The 20,852-nt window shown below is 45.4% G+C and overlaps 1 protein-coding gene and 1 pseudogene across 2 annotated transcripts; both read right to left on the bottom strand.

Annotated features, from left to right (window-relative positions):
* Positions 1–3,728: 3,728 nt before the first annotated feature.
* On the bottom strand, positions 3,729–4,775 carry LOC308297692 (MYG1 exonuclease-like; the record flags this gene model as incomplete). The annotated part of the gene is made up of 1 exon (XM_080741238.1): positions 3,729–4,775. The coding sequence occupies one exon, from the start codon at positions 4,773–4,775 to the stop codon at positions 3,729–3,731; it is 1,047 nt and encodes a 348-aa protein (XP_080597364.1).
* Positions 4,776–6,706: 1,931 nt separating this feature from the next.
* Positions 6,707–19,502, bottom strand: LOC308297608 (valine--tRNA ligase, mitochondrial-like; annotated as a pseudogene). Its single transcript has 4 exons — positions 17,691–19,502; positions 8,886–10,252; positions 6,957–7,228; positions 6,707–6,742 (listed from the first exon to the last, which is right to left on the bottom strand). The product of its transcript is annotated as a valine--tRNA ligase, mitochondrial-like (transcript).
* Between the last annotated feature and the right edge of the window lie 1,350 nt (positions 19,503–20,852).

The following is a 20,852-nucleotide window of genomic DNA, read 5'->3' as shown; positions in this document are numbered from 1 at the left end:
AAATATTGATTTGATGCTCATATTAAGCATAGGAAGTATTATGTTTGTTTTTATTTGCACGTGCATGCCATAAATTCCATAGGGATAGTTCACAAATTAAATTTTTGACATCATCAACTTGCGACGGGCATTTCCCCTATTGAGTGAAAGATTAACCATTTCTAGAAGAAATAAAATAATTAAGGTGTTTTTAATTTTACATTGTATTTATAGAGGACAATTATAATGTATTAAGGCATATTTGTCGTATTAGCCAGGGATCCCTTTAAATTATGGTCCCATGTATTTTTAAATTGATGAGAAAAATAGTGTATGTCATAGGTGGGGCATGGCTAGCTTGATTGACAAGCAGAAATGTAGAAAGATGGCGGCATTCACGCGCTTGCTAAATAGGCTTCAACTTGAGTGAGTTTATTGAGGGAACCTGTCTCTTAGATAGTTGGATGGTGCCTCCAAGCAGAGGCTCAGGTTTTACTATTTAACGCAGAGACATGGGGAAGTGAGGTTGAGCACAATGCTCTGAGTGAGCATTTGCCCTAAACTGCAGTCAGTTGAGCCTGACTTCTCTAGGCTGTCTGCTTGTTGTGAAGCATGTAAGTTTGTTGTTTTCATTTTTGGGAACATCGAACATCTCAAACCACTTTTCCCAAACTCGTAGTTGGCAGACGTTCAGATACTGCTTAAGGAATGCATTGGCCTCGCCATCACTTGTGACTGTCTGTCGAAGCCCTTGGCAGAGCGCAGCGTAGGCGGTTACACATGTCACCACGATGGACCCCGATGGAAGTATTACCTCCCGAAAATATGTACGTATACTGTAGTTATGGGAAATAAATAAAGAACACATAGCTTGTAGATTGTGTGGTTAATTGATTTAAGTTACACACAGCTGTTCTCTATCTTTGGGTCAGGACTACAATGGGTTGTATCTGGTTGAAGTGGTGGAAAAACCGAAGCCCCCGAAACCTCCTGTACCACACCCCGGGAATGATATCCCGGACACTATAGAGGCTATTATCAGTACCAGGCATGACATGATCAACAGCGGTCAACAAGCGATCAGATCCTGGAATAATGACATGCCTCTGGACGGAAAGGTAAGCTATTTAAAATGCCTCACATGCACATCCAAAATGAAAGACAAAAAAGAAAATGGGAACGCTGTGGTGTCCTGCGTTATAGACTAAAACACCCCTGTTAACTAGATGTTTTATAAGCTGCAAATCGACATATTTACTCTGTCATTCGACAGACATGTAAATGGGTCTACTTTTCGTTCAATATGGGTCGTACATCGAAATGAGCAGACCAACAAGCTCAACGTGCCGCATTATGAGTTTGTAGATCCATGTCCAGCCCAGCTGTAGTTGGCTCAGTCATCTCTGATCTCATTCCTCATTCTCATATCTGCTGGTCATTACCTCACATGACTGCCATACTCCAATCAAAGCGCTCAATCAGTAGGAAAGGCTCCTTTAAATACAGCTTGCTTTCTCTACCTATGCTTGGTTCCGAAGCTTCAGAATCATTCGCTCTTAGCTGCCTCCCCCACCCCAGCCTCCACCTTTACACGATCAGTCTGGCTAGGCTCAAATAATTATGATTGTCTGATTAAGTTACATGTCAATGTTGATAAGCTCAAATGCTGTGATTTTGACTAATTGCTATTGTTCTGCTATTGTATCCCTATGGGGGATACAACCAGCTTTACATTTGAAGCTTCCCCATCTACATACATTACAAAGGTGTTTTTTTTTAATGTATTTGTGTTGTTATTGTTATTAACAATTCTGGTTCAAATATATTAATTAAGTGACTCTTTTCTGTATTAATTACAGGTGGATGGGTTCTGTGGATACCAAACCAGGCCTCAACATGATGAAGCTAGACATGTTAGAAAGAAGATGTGAGGAAGACCCAGAGAAGTACGGACGTGTGTGTCTCATGTTGGATACCATGGCCATCAAGAAACACATACAATATATTCACATACCCAGAGTATGTGTGGCTTTGTAAATATGGGAGAAGGATGTCACAACTAAGGCTCTCGTCTTCATGGTGGTTGGCCTACAAGGCCATTGGAAAACGCCAATATCCTATTTTCTGACGAAGTCCCTGACACCAGACACACAAAAGGTACTGCGATGGAACTGCGAAATGCGCTCCACAACAGAGATGCCATGACTGCTGCCGGGTTCTTCCGGATAAGGCTCATTGCCATTGCGATAAGTGCGGGTTGTGTAATCCCGTGATTAGACATTTTACATTGTAATTACACATCCGCACCAGCAGATGGCACCGGTAATCAAGTAACCAGTAAACGAGTGAAGCAACACCAGTTTGTTTGTGTTTATAAAGTCACATAATTTTTTTGCCAAAAAAAATAGGGAAACAACACTGAAGTGTTAGATCAGTCTCATGTTAAGAACCCTATTCGATGCATACACATGTTTATTTACATCCAGATTTAGCTGCTATGTGGGTGAACATCACTTAAAAAACGCTAGCATTAGCAACCTATGCTAGCGGTTTTGATGTAAATTGTAAAATGATTATAGAAAAGCTCATACAATGATAACATCTGTATTGTATTTTTTAATAAACGTTTTTCTTTATTAAAGTTGTACCATGTAACTTTTTTTATAAAACAAATCTTAAAATTGTCCTAACTGTTAAATCGCTAAAGTTTTAGAACACACACTCCGTTATTTTCAGCTTCTGAAGCCTTCTCTTTATATGTTTTCTATGATCCTGGCCGTGGACCGGATTTCGCGCCAAAATGACGTAATCTGCATCATCTGTATACGTTGTGTATACGTTGCCCAATCACATCGCCGATCATGCACACATGGTACACTACCGGCCAATCACAGCGCATCTTGAAATGGGGTCGCCATATTTGTAGTCGCCCGTGTGTCTCTTTACTCAAAAGGTAATCTCGCCTACCAGGCAGGTTGAAGTAGTCCGTTTCTCCGGAATGCCTGAACGCACAGGAACCAGGGACCCCTCTAAAGATAGCTCTCGGCGTTGTGGAGGCAGACGCGGGGGTGTGAAGGTACGAAAAACGGGCGAAAGACGCGAACGCGACCGCGGTTTGCTATAGGGCTACTGACCACTAGTTGAGCATCTTACACAGTATAGCTTTAATAACTTTATTTTGTCTTCAGCATATTTGAAGCGGTGAAAGCCGCTCCAAGGTGTGGCTTTGTCTGTCCCGTACACATCTGATTAAATACTGAGCATGGATTGTTCAATTTTGTCTGTCCCGTGTCCCGTGCATGCAGAATTGAGGATTGGTCAAGCTCCACATGACAATTTGGCCCTCGAGACAAAATCATTCATTCATTCAGAATTCATGAAAACATAGAACTAACCCACATAGAAAGTATAGATCTAGAACACATAGAATAAAAATTCACCGCTTCACTTCAAACCGAGGTTTGATTTTTTAAATAAAAATACACACACCCAGCCGCATCTTTGAAGTGTAGAACGCAGTTTAATTTTTGAGAAAATGTGCAGTTAAATTTTTATAAGCTTTGATAGTTTTTTGAGATAAAGATTTAGATTATTTTCCCACAATGATATTTGAAAAATAGGGGTCGTCTTATAATCAGAGTTGTACTATATTCGGTATTATACGGTAATTTGAAAGTTTCATTTCCAATGAAGCCACCTGCTGTTGGCAGCTAGCTGGGCTGTCGCCTGGAGGCTCCAGTGAGATGTGGTCAGACGCCGCCGTGGGCAGGGGGCTGGGCTGCGGCCTGCAGGGCTCTCCGGACCATTTCCAGGGCCCCTTCCTGTGTCCGGTTCCCGCCTATAAAGCCCCCGGCGTGGACGAAAACACAGCCTTTGATCCCGCTGAGCTCCGACAGCTCCTCGTCCCGAACGCCCCGCCACTCCTCCGGCAGGGACAGCCTGTTCTGGAAGGTGTTAAGCCCGGCGGGGACGCACTGGACCCTCCACTGCCCGTTCTGGTCCGGGTAGAGGACAAACTTGACGGGCGTCTCCACGTGGAGCTCCTCCTCCAGGGCGAACAGGTGCTCCTTCCAGGGACAGCCTCCCTGGGGGAGCACGACCACCTCCCCGCTGGGGTCCGGCTGATGTCTCGTCCTCAGCGCCCCCTCCACCACCACGCGGGCCGGCAGCCAGCCGTTCTGGTAGAAATCCACGCGGTCCAGAAACTCCGCCCCTACCATCGCCATGGCCTTCTTGAAGCCCTCCTCCGTGTCTTGACTCTCGCTGTTCCAGCGCGGGTTCAGGTGGCCGACGCGCGAGCTCACCGTGGTGGAGAAGGCGAAGCGGGCCTCTCCGTCGCACTGCGAGATGCCGTTGTCTGTGGCGTCCACCTCCTCGACAAAGTTCTCGTACAGCTTGTCGTGGAGCACCTCGAGGTGCCTGTCATCCTCCTTCAGCTGCGTCAGCTGGGAGAGCAGCCGCCTGCCATAGTGTGCGTAGACGAGACCCGCCGAGCTCAGCTTGGTCACCCAGCGTTTCTCTGGAAATAGGCTGTGGAAGCTCTCTGAAAACGTCCTCTGGTGATGGTCATAGCGATGCCTCTTTGGGTCAAACTCTCCTCCCACGTCCACTACTATGTCACACTCGGCCAGTCGCGCCGGGTCCCTGGTGCGCATTATCTCAGCGTCCTTATACTCTGGCAGTTGACGCAGGAACCAACATGCCAGAACTTCGTCGCAGTGAAACGTTCCATCGTGAGTGCCGATCCTAACGGGCGGTTTTGGTGCAGAGTCACTTAACAATACAATATTCAACATATGGTCGCACATTGTGAATATTGTATTGTTAAGCGAGTGCGGGCAGGGGCCTGGCGGCAAACGAGTTAAGCTCGCTGGACAGGACTACAGATGGGCAACAGTATGTACTCTAGGAGGTGGCAACACTCAGATTTTCGTCTGCTAAACATGACGAGTGTTTAGTGAAATGTGATGCAATTAGGCATGATGTCATAAATGATGATGACAGACAGGGGGTCTGGCACAACCAGGTTGACCTGGTCTAGTTTATTTATCACGTTCCGCCATGACAGTACAAAAGCAGCAGCAGGTGCAATTGCGGTGCGGAAAAAACATCTGGGAGTGGTGTTAGCTGGAGTATTGGTTGAGCTTCACATGACAGTTAGCATGCTGTAGAATATAGTCACAAGCGAGCCCACACTGTTTCATAGGAACAGTACTTCTAGTACACCCCTACACATTACACAAAAAGATTTCATTACACTGGCATCAGCAGTCCCTCCCATTCATATCACATCTTATAACATATCAAATAACTAAATATACCGGTGTATACAGTATACACATGAACAAAATAAGAACAAACAAGACAATACTATTTTACCTCTAAATGGCCTTCCGTCTCATTGACCAAGCCTTGTCAAGAAATTAAGAAAAAGAGTAAATATCATGTTCAAAGAGTCGTTATAGCTTCTCCAAGTCATCCAACCACACAAACTCATAATCTGGATCTACCTTATTAAAAAGGCCTCGCCTAATATAATTGTAGAATGGGCAATAGAAAACAAAATGCATTTCATTTTCAATGTCATTAAGATCACACAGACCACTTAACCTATCCTCCTCAACCGTTCCTACATATCTACCTGTCTCAATATGAATATATTAACAATAAATGTATAAATCATGCTGCTTACATTTTTTCGTAGGAGAGAAAGAAAAAGAGTACCGAGTACTACGTCCAGGAGGAGGACGACTCTGGGGATGATAGCCTTGGTGAATGTGAAAATGATTATGTATGTATTGTTCTTGATTGGGGTGTGTGTGTGTGTGTGTGTGTGTGTGTGTGTGTGTGTGTGTGTGTGTGTGTGTGTGTGTGTGTGTTATTATCGGCTCGCTGAAAGGCGAGATCAGTATGTTATACCAAAACCTTATAGGTCAAGGTTATTCTCCTCAAAAAATGACCGACAGAACAAAAAGCAGGGGCCTTAGCCAATGAGGAGCAGCGTTCTTGGTGACACCCCCACCAACAAGTGCGACCGTGCGACCGAACTTTATGTTTCTGTAGGTCTCCATATCCATTGAAATAATCATATAAGGTTCCATCTAGTCCTAAGAACATTGAGTTGATGGTGAGAGCTCTCCGCTCAGCATCTTTCCCCCAGTCAGTGGTGAATTCTACCTCTCTTATTGAGACACTACCCTTAAAGTAGCCTGAAGCCATCTCGCCGTCCGATGTTCCATACAGGGGGCAAGCGGAGGCTGGGGTGGTAGTGGTGGGAGTGGGAGTGAAGGTGGAGTCGTCCAGGAGAAAGTTTTCAAAATCTTTCAGTTTCCTCTCTCTCTGTCTCACTACTCCTTCTGTGACAGAAGAGAATAGACTGTATATAATTGGCCATGTTAGAGGCATGAAGTTTCAATAATTATATAATTCATCAAGAAATATATCTAACAGACTATCTTCTCAGGATGTCCTGGCATTTTTCTGCGGGAGGACGTATTCAAACAAATTACTTTTGATGTGTAATGTATAGTTGACTGCACAGGCCTTTATACAATTCAAACAGACATGTCATTTAGGCTTACCTAATGAACAGGTGGGTGTGGCCACATAAAAACATAATTTTAACACTTCCAGTACACATTTTTTAAAGGTCTTTCTCATAGTATAATCATAATACCTGATTATCATGGAACTCCATCTTTAAATGTGTACACAGCCGGACATCGTCTTACCTCCTCCGCACTATCCAGGACCCCTGGAAAATCTGGAATGGGTAATGGGGAAAGACAGAGAAAGAGGACATTTGTTTTCTTTCCTCTATGATGTTTCATGTCAAGGGCTTTATATTGTGTTTGACCTATGTTCAGTTTTTGTCTTGCAGAATTGTTGGTTGTGTGTATGCTACCTGAATATCCTTACAATGTACTCCAGGTCCTCCAGGTCCTCTGGGTACTCCAACGCGGTCTATAGATACATACGGCGCCCCCATCTCCTTCTCCCCCTTTCCTTCTGGGCCCGCCCTTGTTGTAGCTGTACCTCAACATCACTCTCTCATAGTTGAGCGCCGCAATCAACTCATTCCTAGCATGGAGCTGTAGTGACAGGCTTGACACAGGGCAGAAACTCATGTTTTGTACTTGGTGGTGGGAGTGAAGGTGCAGGATGAGACAGGCTGGGGCAGTGATGGTGGGAGTGAAGGTGGAGACTTCCAGGAGAACGTTTTTAAAATCTTCCCCTTTCTCCTCTCTCTCTGTCTCACGACAGAGAAGAGAATAGACATCACATAGATTACATTGCATTTACTGTATATCATTGGCCATTTTAGAGGCATGAAGGTTCAATATAATTATTCAAGAAATATATTTAACAGACTATCTTCTCAGGATGTCCTGGCATTTTTCTACAGGAGGACATTACTTTTGATGTGTAATGTATAGTAGACTTTATACAACTCAGACAGACATGTCATTTAGTCTACTGCAATTCAAATGAATTAAGCAGCTAAATATTAACCGTTAGGGAAATTAAATCTTGTTTTAGAACACAAAACTGCCTCATCAAAATTGGTTTGGTGACTTTATTGTCAGATACTTGAATGTGTCCTTATATCAGTGGTTCACAAAGGGTTAGGGTTATCACAATGTGTATTTGCACTAACTGTTCTATCATTTTGTAACTAGGTATTTAGTTCTCTGCATTGTTTTTGCATTGTTTTAACCTTTGTTTGTTTTGTTCACTGTCCATCGTCTGGCGCCTCGTGTTTCCCAACGCCTTTCAGCGGGTGTATACTACCCCGGTAACCACTCGCCTCTTGTGGCTTATTGATTTAATATAGTATCACACTCATTTTATCACCCATAACACAACCTGGCTTGACTTCAAAGAAAAGGGTAAGTCCTCTTGGATCCTTTTCTCAGCGCCGCCAACAAATCGAACTTTACGTTTCTGTAGGTCTCCATATCCATTGAAATAATCATATAAGGTTCCATCTAGCCCTAAGAACATTGAGTTGATGGTGAGATCTCTCCGCTCAGCAACTTTCTCCCAGTCAGTGGTGAATTCTACCTCTCTTATTGAGACACTAGCTACCCTTAAAGTAGCCTGAAGCCATCTCGCCGTCCGATGTTCCATACAGGGGGAAGGCGGAGCCGGAGGCTGGGGTGGTGGTGGTAATTAATCAAATGTTTTTGTGTCAATGTTTGCCTGTTACCTCTCCTGTGGTAGTAGTGGTACCAACATCAATACAACACGGAATTGATGGAAAAATCCTATCCAACAATGACAAAATATTCTCTTAAGAGTTCAATTGTTGAACATCTGCATTACTTAATTTACAAGAAGTCAACACAATTAGACAATGTAGAAGAATTTGTATTTTTGTTCGCACAACAGACAGACAAGAAATGACAAGAAATTACAAGACCAAAAACAGGGAATCTGCGTATTACTAAAGTGACAACAAAGTGACTTTTTAATACCTCTAAAATAAAAGAATCACACCTAGTGTGAAGTGAACAGTGCTATTCATTAAGCGTCTCGCAAAGCTTTGCCAATGTGACCCTGGTCGTGCAACAAACTTTGAGCAAATTTTCTACAAGTGAAAAATCGGACAAGGAGACAGTTTCAAGCAATGTGTAACTGTAGCAAGACACCTTCACTTCATTACAGAAAGAAAGACTCTTTGCTGTTGTTTGTCAGGACTCGTCACCTGTGAACAATCCGGTGTAGTTCAACAACCATGGCCTTATTTTGAACTCCCACTGGTATAGGACCCAGGACAAATACAAAACGATAACACAATATTGCAGTAAACTATATAACCTGGAAAACATTTGAAGGTGAGGTGACCACATTTAGGGTCATTTTTGCTTAGATTGTAAAGGACGAAAAAAGCCAGTGTTATTTACTCTGGCTTGAACACAGCTCATTAGGTTGCTGGGGGCCATGTGAAACCCCCTCAAGGACCACTGATGGTCCCCGGGCCACTGGTTGAGAACCAGAGGGAAGGAGTCTCTCTTTGCGTTGGGACAGCCAAAGGATGGTGTTTGTCTACATTCATTGCTGCCTGAACGTTAAGGTGTCGCTGACATGAGTGGTCCACCACACCGACTATACTTCCTTCAGTGGGAGGGGACATGGAGCCGTCAGCTTCCTGTGGACAGTGGAGGTGGAGGTTGGAGGTACGACTTAAGGTCTGAACAACCGAGCCATAGCGACGGAGAGTCTGTGCTTGGCTGGGGGAACAGACTACCCACATATCAGGCTTTTCTTTGGTCATGCCACACCGGGCTCGCAGGGACCTGGCGACTCTGACCACTTCCTGTATGAGGGTAAAATCCGTTTCCTCTTCGGGGAAGTGCCAGTGTGCCAGTTGAGAGGAGGTCGGGTAAGGCTGCAAACACAAGCTGTCCTCTGCGTTGTCGCCGGCCTTGCTTAAGAACGGGTGGAGCCTCTGCCATAGCTCCTCGGTGAGGAAGGGCATGAACGGCGAGAGCAGGGCCAAAGAGACAGACACGCAGTGATACAGAACGCTCCTGGCCACCTGCCTCTCGCGCTGGCCATGCCCCGTACACGTCTGGCTCGCCACCCTGGAGTCCTGCTGACTCAGCACCGGCTTTACGCACTCCAAGTAAACGTCGCAGAGATTGTGCACCCAGAAAGAATGGACAGCGGATGTGACCGCATGGAGCTGGTACGCCTCGAAGCCTTGCTCACATTGACGGATGGTGCTGTAGAGTCTGGAACACACCCACCGGTCCACGCTGCTCATCGGAGACGTCTCTGCCAGCGCCGTCAGCTCTGTCCCGCTGTTGGCCAACACTCCCAGTGTGAACCTCACCGTCTGCCACATCTTATTGCAGAAGTGCCTGCAGCTCAGCACCTGGGACACAGACAGACTGATGTCCTCCCCCTGTGTCTTGTAAGAGCACAGGGCAAAGCGCAGGGCGTCTGTCCCACACTCTGGTATCCCCTTGGGGAAGTCTTTCCTCTGCGCTTCCATGGCAACTGTGGTCTCCCTCGGGTCAATGTTTCCCCGTCTGACCTTTTCTTGAAGACTCTCCAGAGAGGCGCCAGAGATGATGTCTAAAGGGTCAATGACGTTCCCCAGAGATTTGCTCATTTTTCTTCCATGTTTATCTCTCACCAGAGAATGGAGGAGCACCTGTTTGAAGGGCAACTGGCCAGTCAGCTCTGTGGCCAGCATAACCATCCGTGCCACCCAGAAGAAAATGAGATCGCTTCCTGTCTCCAACACGGAGTTAGGGTAGTACCTCTGTAGCATTTCCCAATAACACAACGGTGTATCCGCCGTATTGTAAATAATAACAGTGTCTCTGGAGTACAAGGGGGGCTGTTACGGTGTCTCCGCCGTGTTGTGAATGTTTAAACAGTGTCTCTGGAGGACAAGAGGGACTGTGAGAGATTGTGAGAGCGAATGGAATAAAGTGAATGATTGATGATTTGAATGAACTCAATGTATAACGGACTGTTTTAAAAATAGTTAAACAATTTTGTAAGCTCTCTAAATAATTTTAGTAGATAGAATACATCCCAGCGTTCCTTCTGAGCATAAAATTTTTGAATTAAAACCATTTTTGAACATTTTAGAATAAAAACCAATCTTGACTGTCTCAAAGAGTCCAGAAATTAGAAAGTCTTAAGAAGCTTCCGACCATTAGATGGTTTGGATAAAAATACTTAAACAGTGTTAAATCATTAATTAAACCTAGTATAAGTCTGACAATTCCTGCCTGTGTACTGTTGTAAGACGAACAGCTAAAGTAAGAATATCTTTGTCCATGTGTACTACAGTAACAGCCTATTTTACTGAAGCTGGTGCACTAACAAGTTATAGTTCATCTCCCAGTCTCGATTGGTGTTTTAAAATTGCCGTCAATTATCATAAACATTGGTTCATAGAAATTCTGGAGAACAGGACACAATTAGAAACAAGAATAATTGAGACAGAGACACGCCAATGTTGCCTTTGTTTCATTAAAAGAGGGCACTGGATGACAACAGGGCCATTTTTAGGGCGTACTGTATTCATACATTACAGAACTGATCCTTTTCGTCCAATTGAAGAGCCTGTCTGCACACACCATCCCTGCGAACTGTATATGTATGAACCTGTGCTAACGAACGTGTTTGACCCTACGTTTTTGAGTGGAGGCAGGGAACCTTACAGGCTATATAATTTGGGGATTTTCAACATTTAATAGTCTAAATTCATGCAGGCCTCAAGCGTACATCCATTAGTCTACTATGCCTGCTTCTCATTAGAAGGTATACTGCAGAGCTGGGGTGCCCACCTAAGCCCAGAGTGGTATTTTAAAATAAAAATAGGTCCCAAAGTTCTGTTCACTGAAAAACTAACCCACTACGATCAGCTCCATCGCCGTATTCAAGAGCTGTTCCAGCTGGATTGTCCCATTTGTCTAACAGACATCGGTGAGTGGCAACCTTTAGATCAATACAGAGAGAAATTCTGGAAGTCCACACCTTTCCAAGAACATCCATTAACCCCTTGTTCGCATTCGGACAATAAAACCGGAAGCCTGTTACTCTGGAGCATGCTACAAGAGGTTGGCCTATACCCCGTATATCCAATCCCTCAAAACTCATAAAATTCCTGAACTCATAAATGTTAGAATCGATTATTTTGTAAGACAACACTAAACGCTAACAAAAGAGTAAAAGATATGAACGCCCAGGCAGTGGACAAAACAGATCAACAAGCCAATAGATCTTCTAATTTTCGTCCCACTCAAAACAAACAAACTATTAGATGCCATCATTGCCACAAACTTGGACATTATAGAAATGAATGTTTCAGAAATCCTGCAAACTATCGGGATGGCCAATTCATAGGCCAAGGCAAAGGGGGTGGACGAGGGAGAGGGGCGGGATACCGTTCAGGTGGTAAGTATCCAGGCCCTCCCCATGCTCTGAGCAGTCCCCAGGGATACGGTGGGGGACAGAGTAGGGGCCTACCGCCACCATTACAGCATCCTCCTCAGCCCGCTCCTCCAGCAGGGGGATCCCCTGCTCACGATACTGAGACTGGAGAACCTAGGAGGCAAGGTAGAAGTAAGAAAAGGGAAAAGCATGCGAGAAGAAGGAGAACTGTAAGTATGGATAGTAGTACATCCTCCAGTGAGGATGGGAGCAGAGACAGGAGAAGTAAGCCAAAGAGAAGCTTTGACACGAGGCCAAGGATGAGTGACAATGCTCACTCATCTGAGGACTCGGAGCGGGATCGGATAGATGAGGCTAGAGCAAAGGCCAGAGACACGTACCCAGCAGGGGACAGTACACGCAGGACAAACAGTCAAGTGCAGGAAGGAATTGATAAGTTGGAGTCAGAAAGGGAAAAACTGTTAGAATGGCGGGAGCAAGCAGAAAGAGTTGGGGAAAGAAGAAGACAAGAATTTGGTTATGGTTTTCCCCCATCTCAGCCACACGAGCAGGGGCCACCTCCGCCCCGTCCAAATCCAAATGGTCTTCCTCCCTATCCAGGTCTCACTACCCCAGGCCTAAATGGCCTCTCGCAAACCATGCAAACCCTCACATTCTCCACCTCCATGTCCGTCCCACTAGGCCAGCAGCAAACTGGAGCCACGGGGTACACACCCACCTTCCTACCAACAACGAATCCCACCACCGCTCCATGGGGAGCTGTCCCTACTGTGGTAAACCAGCCCCAGATAGACGCCACACTGCTGAATGTAAAGAGAAGGTCTCCACCCAAGCCCCTGTTTTACAGGCCCCACTTCTGTACAAACCCCAGCCTAATAGCGGTGCACCCCTGCCCATGTACAATCCACTCTCAACAGGAGAGATTCTTGCCAAGCTCCCAAAGCCATCTGATGTTGGCTGGAGAAAATTCTACACAGCAATCTAGGGGAGGATACAACAGAGGGGGTGGATATAACCAGGGAGGTTATAGGGGTAGAGGTAATGGGTACCAGTCCAACTATCAACAAAATGACGGCTGTTGTTTCGAGTGCGGGGCCCCAGATCATTTTGCCAGAGAATGTACAAACAGAAAAAAACCAGAACCAGCATTACCAGCAACAGGGATATGGGCAGAACCAAGGGGGAGGATATAGAGGTAACAGGGGAGGGGGTTACCGAATCACTGATGCAGTTTCTTAGTGAATGGAAGACCACTATCATCAACCTTAGATCTTGGATGTTTCTGATATAGGACTGCATTTTGCCGTCCTTCTCAGAAACATAAGGGGGATGGTGGGGAACATAGCGGGGAACGTAGTGTAATGTGGTGGGGAACATAGCGGGGAACGTAGTGTAATGTAGTAATGTAGTGTAATAGTGTAAATGTAGTAATGTAGTGTAATAGTGTAATAGCTTACTACTAAAAAACTTTGCCAGCCGATGAGAAAGCCCAACTGCCATGCACCAGATATGTCTAAGTCATGCCAGATGGAGATAACTCAAGAAGTGTGGACCAGGTCCAATTAGATTTAGAGGAACTGAACAGGAAGGAAGAGACAACTTTGGCAATGTGCCAACACATGTATGTGGCAGAAGAGCAAGACCGAGGTCTTGAGGATTAGGATTAGACTTAGTACACCAGTCCTTCTCTAGAGTACCATATTGCTCTATGTAGCTCTCGAATGATAGTAAGTCCGTTAATTGTTGTAATGTCATGTACTGATGTCTGTTGTTCTATGTCTCCACAGAAATCATCTATTGATAACTACATGAACACCACCTCTGACACCAGAAAGGATAACTGAAAGATCTGGGCGTTTAGATAAGTATCTACACTTACACATAATTTAGAAATTGACTACGCCCAGATTTAAAAGAAAGATCTGAAAACATATCGTAAGTCAGAGAGTGATATTAGGATATATAGGAACACTATGCCCAGCCGTCTGAAGTATACCATGCTCTTGACTGTACTTACGCTCCTCAAAATATGGATGTTTGTACACTTGCTAACTCCTGTCCAAAGTGCAAACCGCATATCCGGAAGTTACCAAGCATCAGATTATTATCATCATTACATGTTCTGTACTGAGGGAGTGGATTGTTCCACTCACGTGAAAGGGTACTGGTATACTTACTACGGCACTGGTTATCATGTATACGCATGCTTAGGAAATTGCAAGGACAATTGTCAAATTATTGCAGGATCCCGCCCCTTGTCCAATCGCCATAACGGAGACTGCAGAGCCCAAAGGGAACATTGGGGATCCTTTGATGGTGACTCAACTGGGCGAGCTAACGGAAGGTTAACTCTGGCTCGGGCTGGTCCTTATGTGATCATGAAATTAAGAAACCCACAACTTGGCGACACAGGTCAATTATGGTTAGGTTTAACTCTGACCGGACGAGACTCCTATGCTAAACTGTTTATTGACGTTTCTCCCAAACCTAACGCCACAGCTAAACTTCCTGAACGCATCATTTATGAAGAAGAAATCAATGATGAGGAGGAGCTCGATGAATGGCTTACTAGAGACCTCAACTCTGAACTGCCAGACATCACCAAACATCGTGTCCACGGATACCTGGAGAGGTGCGAAGGTAATACTGCATGTGTTAAGGCAGCGATTGCCGCCCACCATGCAATGCAGGACGCTGACTGTTGGGTCTGTGTCCATCACCGTCCTGATCTTAGGGTAACCCCCATTTCTCTCACTGACCATGATAGCTCCACTGAAAACTGCACCTCTCCCCGTGACATGCTCCAGCTACTAGCAATGTCCCATTTAATAGACAGGAACATAACCATCACCAACTCCTCCCTAGATGGTACCCTGAAGTGTATTGAACCAGCCCAATCAATGACCCAACGTACTCACGTTCTACCTGTCAAACCCATCAAGGCCCCCGTATGTTTGTGTTCCCACGACACCTCCCCAGGCACTGTAGCGTTAGGTATATCTCTGTGCGAACGCAATATCCATCTTAATGACGGTTATTGCACCTCTATGGCTCTAGATGGCACCCTGCTAAATGTCTCATGTCCATGGTTTAATGTATCCGTTTCTCACCTCAGCTATGCAGCTGTGTGGACTTGCGGCAGAGCCGCAAGACATTTTCTCCCACCCAAATGGAACGGCTGCTGCCACCCGGGTTATATTTTTACCAGTGTTATAATTTACCCTGTTGTTCCCCCAGAAGATGACAATGCCCACAATAGAGTTAAGAGAAGCCTAACACCCACCACTGCCTGGGCCACTCCAGACCAGACTCAGACTAACTTAGAATACATTAGGGCCAAGTACCCAGGTTACACATTCAAGGACCCATGGACTGACTCAGACTCCCAAATGGCCTATGGCCTAGGTGCCACCACCTTTATCACCTCTGGTGTGACTGAAGAATTCACCCTGAAAAAGATTAACACTCTAGCTGCCGAGCTGCTAATGTTACATGACTCCCTCTCTGACCTCCAGCTGGCAGGTCAGCTCCTAACCAACGAACAGTCCCAAATCAGGACAGTAGTCCTCAGAAATCGTGCTGCCCTGGACTGGATGACGGCTAAGGAAGGTGGTGTGTGCAAAATGCTAGGTGGAAAATGTTGTTTCTTAATCCCTAATAATCATGCTAACATTTCTTCCCTCATCTCTCATTCTCGTGATGCCATAGCTACCATCCCACAGCCCCAGATTCCAAACACTTGGTTTGACTTTAGCTTACTAGGGGGCTTTAGCAACTGGTTTGTCACCACCATTCTCCCAGTCCTGTTGATCGTAGGGCTCATCATTTTCGTAGCCATACCAATGTTGAAATGCATGATTAACAAAGCTGTCCGCACTGTTTACCCTTCTACTGACTTCCAGCTAGCCCAACTGACCGAAGGAGAGGTCCACCAACCTCTCCTGGATCTTGTTACGGACCAGGTCCGTCCACCTCCTGTTTACGAGGAGGCATTTGAGTGAGCTTTTGTTTTTTTACATACTGATGGTTTAATCCACCCACGCATAGACCAGCCTCCAGTCTACTTACACATTGAACCCGTTGTTTTCTATAAGAAATTGTTTTTCCCTGCTTGTGTGAATCCCTAGCATCCCCAAAGGACTAGGTGATATAGTTTTAGGTATTTTCTGCACTGATTTCTGTTTTACCCCGAAGGGGGTCTTGTGTCAATTCATGTTTTCTGATGTCATCTTATGGATGTTGTCTTACAACCAAAAAAAGTAAAGTTGGACAGTCACACAGGAATGACAAGGGTACGTTGATCACAATTGTAACAGAAAAAGTTAGGGAATCTGATCAACAATACCCCACTATAGACTGACATGTCAGTGGCTAAAAACTGTGGTCTGTCCAACCAAGTGAAAACTCTGGATTCAGGGACCAAGTTGACCTTATGGTCAAAAGATAGAAACTGACAAGTATGAAATAGATGTCATCAGAAACATAGAATCCTGTGCCATTGTTTATGTGTTAGTTGCATCCCAAAGGGGGTGCCATTTATTGTTTCTAAGTTATTAAAAAAACAAGTGTTGATTCTGTTGACCCCCGCTCACCATATTTTTCAGAAACGTTACCCAGTTTAGGTGGACTTCTTAAAAGAAGTCCAAAGGGGGAGTTTAAACTTTTCTGAAAAATGTGCCAAGTATCACATCACTAGTTAGTGATCTGCCCTGGAGGCAGATCAAAGGGGGATTTGATGATATGATGTGATGACATTGTAAATACTTTTTGTACCAAAACGTTTGCTAAATATCTGATCTAAGCTGATTTAAGTAAATCTATATTTTTATATTATATCTAAGTACCAAAAGCCAATGTTTTACAGTATTGTCCCACAGTCAGGTTACTAGAGTTCATTTCAAGGTTCATCCACTCACGCACAGTCCTGTCTCACACGCACGCCAGCATGCACCTAGAGCGTGATCAGCTCATGCTCACCTCATGTCACCAATGATATAGTAGTGCATGCTCTGTGAATGTTGTTTTGCATGAGTTAGCTTGTGCGCACCGATACTCCTCAGCCGCCTTGAAAAAGCTACATTTCTCTGTTATCTTCTGTGAATGATGTTTTGCACCTGTTTTGCACAAGTCAGCCTGTACGTGCAGATACCCGCACCCACGCACTTGCGGGGTCTCAGCCGCCTTGGAAAAGCTACATTTCTCTGTTATCTGTAAAGAGAAACCCAACGATTCCTGGCACAGCCCAGGGGCGGGGGAAGGAGGAGTGAAGATCACGTGGTGATGGGGCGGAGGCAGACAGCCTTGCCCCTTTGAGTGTGTGGCCCAATCATGCCTGCTCAACTGAAGAAACAGCCAATAGAGTCCAGCCCGGGACTCCTCCCACGAACCAATCAGAAAGTCTCACCTCCCCTGCTGAAGACCTGCGAAATACTATAAAGACTCTTGTTACTTTCATTTTGCGTCCGTCTCTACGAGAACACTACAGCTTGCTGTTGTGTACTTTACTGAACGAACCTCTTGGTACCGGTACTTGGATTATTTTCTCTTTTGTCTCCTTACATAGATTTTACTTAGAACTTAGAATAGCCCATTTGTGCAAACGGTATTGATATAATAAAGTTAACTGCTATTATTTTAAATAGAAGTCTCCTGTTTTTAGTATTGATTTCACTGGCACATCCATACTCATTCTTGTTCTACGCATAACCTCACCTTCTGAAGTTTTAGTGCAACTTAGGCGGAGTAGAGAGGCTCGGGCCTCGAGCCTTGTTCTTCTCGTTTGGAGAGAGGTTCTTCCAGTCGCTAGTCTGTTGTGGCCAGCCCAGCATGGCAAAGGGGAAAAGGCCTGATGAGAACCATGTGTCCAACACATCAGAGTCCTGAGTCAAGGTCACAGAATCGGCTGCTACTCCATATTTCACACCAGCTCTCTGCCTGGCCTCTTCCTCGCTCCGGCCCCACACCCACCGCTCCTCTTGGGTGTTGGGAGAATTGGGAAGCGTCACTCGGTAAGCAGGAATCTGGTGGCCCCACCAAAGCTGCCTGGAAATACACCAATCGCCGATGTTAGACAGCCAGTTCTTCCATGTTTTAGCATGGAAATGGGGGATGATCTCCAACTGGCCATCCTCCACTGCCTGGACAGCCCGTTTAGCCATTTGATCACAGCGCACAAACCACTGTTTCCTCAACAGAGGCTCAATGATGTCCCCAGAACGACTACAGACAGGTAAAGACATGGCATGATCCTGCTTTCCCCTGAATAAATGTTTCTCTACAAGGGCATCCAGGACTCGTTCTCTGGCATCAAAGCGCTTCAATCCCTCCAACCACTGGCCACAAAGAGGGGTCATTGTCCCATCTCCTCCAATCACAGTAAGACGTGGTAGCGAGTGCCTCTGGGAGAGCAGGAAGTCAGTGTGGTCATGAGCTGGAGTAACCTTTACTGCCCCTGTCCCAAGCTCCATATTTACCACTGGATCAGTGACAATAGGTATGAATCTGTCAGTGAAAGGGTGTCTACACTGCTTGCCATGGACATCCTGGTATCGAGGATCATCTGGATGCACGGCGACGGCCACATCTCCCAGCATGGTCTCGGGACGGGTGGTCGACACGGCCACCTCTCCACCACCGCCCTCTATAGGGTATGCAAAGGTCACCATCGATCCAAATTCGACCTTCCTCTCATAGCCAGGAACAGACAGCATAGTCCTCCCGGAGAGCTCCTTTGACTCAACCTCTATGTCAGAGATGGCAGACTCCAGAGCACAGCTCCAGTTGACCAGCCCCTCTGAGCGGTAGATCAGGCCCGAGTCACAGAGCCTAACAAAGGCCTCGGTCACGGCCCTGCTGAATCCCGGGTCCATCGTGAAGCAGGCTCTGCTCCAGTCCAGAGAAGAACCGAGCTTCCTCAGCTGGTGATAGATCTCATCTCCTTTGTCGTTCTTCCATTTCCACACCTCCCGTAAAAAGTTGGCCCTGCCGAGATCTCGTCTCCGCTTCCCTTGTTCCCTGAGCAATTTCCTTTCTACCATGGCCTGTGTAGCGATTCCCGCGTGGTCACAACCAGGCACCCAGAGCACTCTGAAACCTTGCATTCTTCTCCATCGAACCAAGGCGTCTTGGATTGCTATCGTCAGGGCATGGCCAAGATGCAGGGTACCAGTAACATTTGGCGGAGGCATGCACAGAGTGAAGGATTGATCCACAGCATGTGCTTGTTTGTCGTTAACGTCTGGGCTGAAGAATCCCTCCTTCTCCCACCACTGATACCAGCTGGACTCCACATACTCTGGACTGTAGGATGAAGGGAAAGGCACCGTTGTGTCTTTCTTTGCCCCGGGAGCAGTTGAACCAGTGTATGCAAGCCTCTCTTTCTCCCTCCATTTCATTCCGTGATCCTCAGCACTACTGTGTTTATTTGTTAAAACAGCCATCTCTTTCTCTCGTCTCCGCTTCAGCTTCTCCGCCCGAGTCCGAAGAGGCTGCTGTGGTTGAGATGAGGAGGGAGAGGAACACAGTCTGTACGACCATACCCTCCATGTTGGTGATGTTCTCCTCCCTGTGGACCTCACAGAGAAGCGACAAACGGTCCTCCACATGTCTCTGTGATGTTAATTTCAACATATAATGCTCACCACAAAGAGCATTTAAACTGGTCTGCACTCTGTTGTGGTGCCAACTTGCCTCCTGTGCACTCGTGGCCATGTATGGCCTACTTGTGCACCAGCAGAGCACGGCTCGTTATTTATATCAGGTCGCACTTGTTGATGGTGGCGTCACCAAGAATACTGGTGCCTCATTGGCTGATTGACCAGACGCCACATACAATATCACCGAAGACAGTACCTGCCCACTCCACTGGCACAAGTAACACTAGAAAGTGTGGTTGTCGTGGTACCCTTTCAGGTCAATGGCATGGGGAAAGTTAATTCATCAATATTTTAATGGCCATATATGGAGATCTCTGTGTCAGTCCATTTCCCTTCCATGCCCATATATGGAGATCCCTGATGTAGGCCTATATCTTGGAATGCCCATAATATATTGACATATACTGTACTGTGTCATTTTCATGTGGTCTATATATGGACACACTGTCTGTCTCATGCTAACAGACATGATGATGATGTCAGACATCAAATCAAATACTATGAGGCTGAATTGCACCTACTGTACATACATACTGAAGTTTTTAGCAACCTATTGCACATAGTAACACACTGTGAAGTTGCTTTTTCATTCTCCTTGCTATTCTTTCCTTTTGCATTCACTCTCCTTCCTACGTCATTATCATTATTAGTGTGGTTGCCAGGGCAACCACATTATTACTCTGGGGAATTTTGCAGTTTTTACAACTCTTAGTCTCATTGACTTGAATGGGAAACTCCATATATAGTGAGTAACTTTTAGGTATCTGACTTTTCCCATTGACTTTGAATGGGAAACACCATATATAGTAAGGTAACTTTTAGGTATCTGACCTTTCCCATTGACTTTGAATGGGAAACACCATATATAGTGAGTAACTTTTTAGGCAACCACACTCGCAATTTCCCAAATTGCAATTTCTCTAGTTATTATTACTATTGTGAATGTGGGCGTGTAAGGTTTGTGGTGTAGAATTCTCTAGTAGGTCCAAAATATTGACACTTTATAGAGAAAAACATCCAAATAGTCGTTTTATGTGTATATATCCAAACTGCCCTTGTACTTTTAAAACATGGAATGCTCTTCATATTCATTTAAGTAGATGCCACATGACCGTTACCAATCACATTCACAATCGACCAGCTGGTTGTACATTTAGCTGCCATCTATGCCCATGCAAAGATCTTGCCTCTGATTTAGATTATTGGTCTCACATTAATGCACACCTGAAGAAAGAGGAAGTTGTGACTTGTATGTTTTTGGGTTGCAACTTTCAGACAGATATCTTTGGCACGTTTAAA

This window comes from Nannobrachium achirus, assembly GCF_963921795.1.
Source record: "Nannobrachium achirus genome assembly, chromosome: 1".
NCBI lineage: Eukaryota > Metazoa > Chordata > Actinopteri > Myctophiformes > Myctophidae > Nannobrachium > Nannobrachium achirus.
The sequence above is the reverse complement of the archived record's forward strand: the minus strand, read 5'-3'. Positions and strand labels throughout refer to the sequence as shown.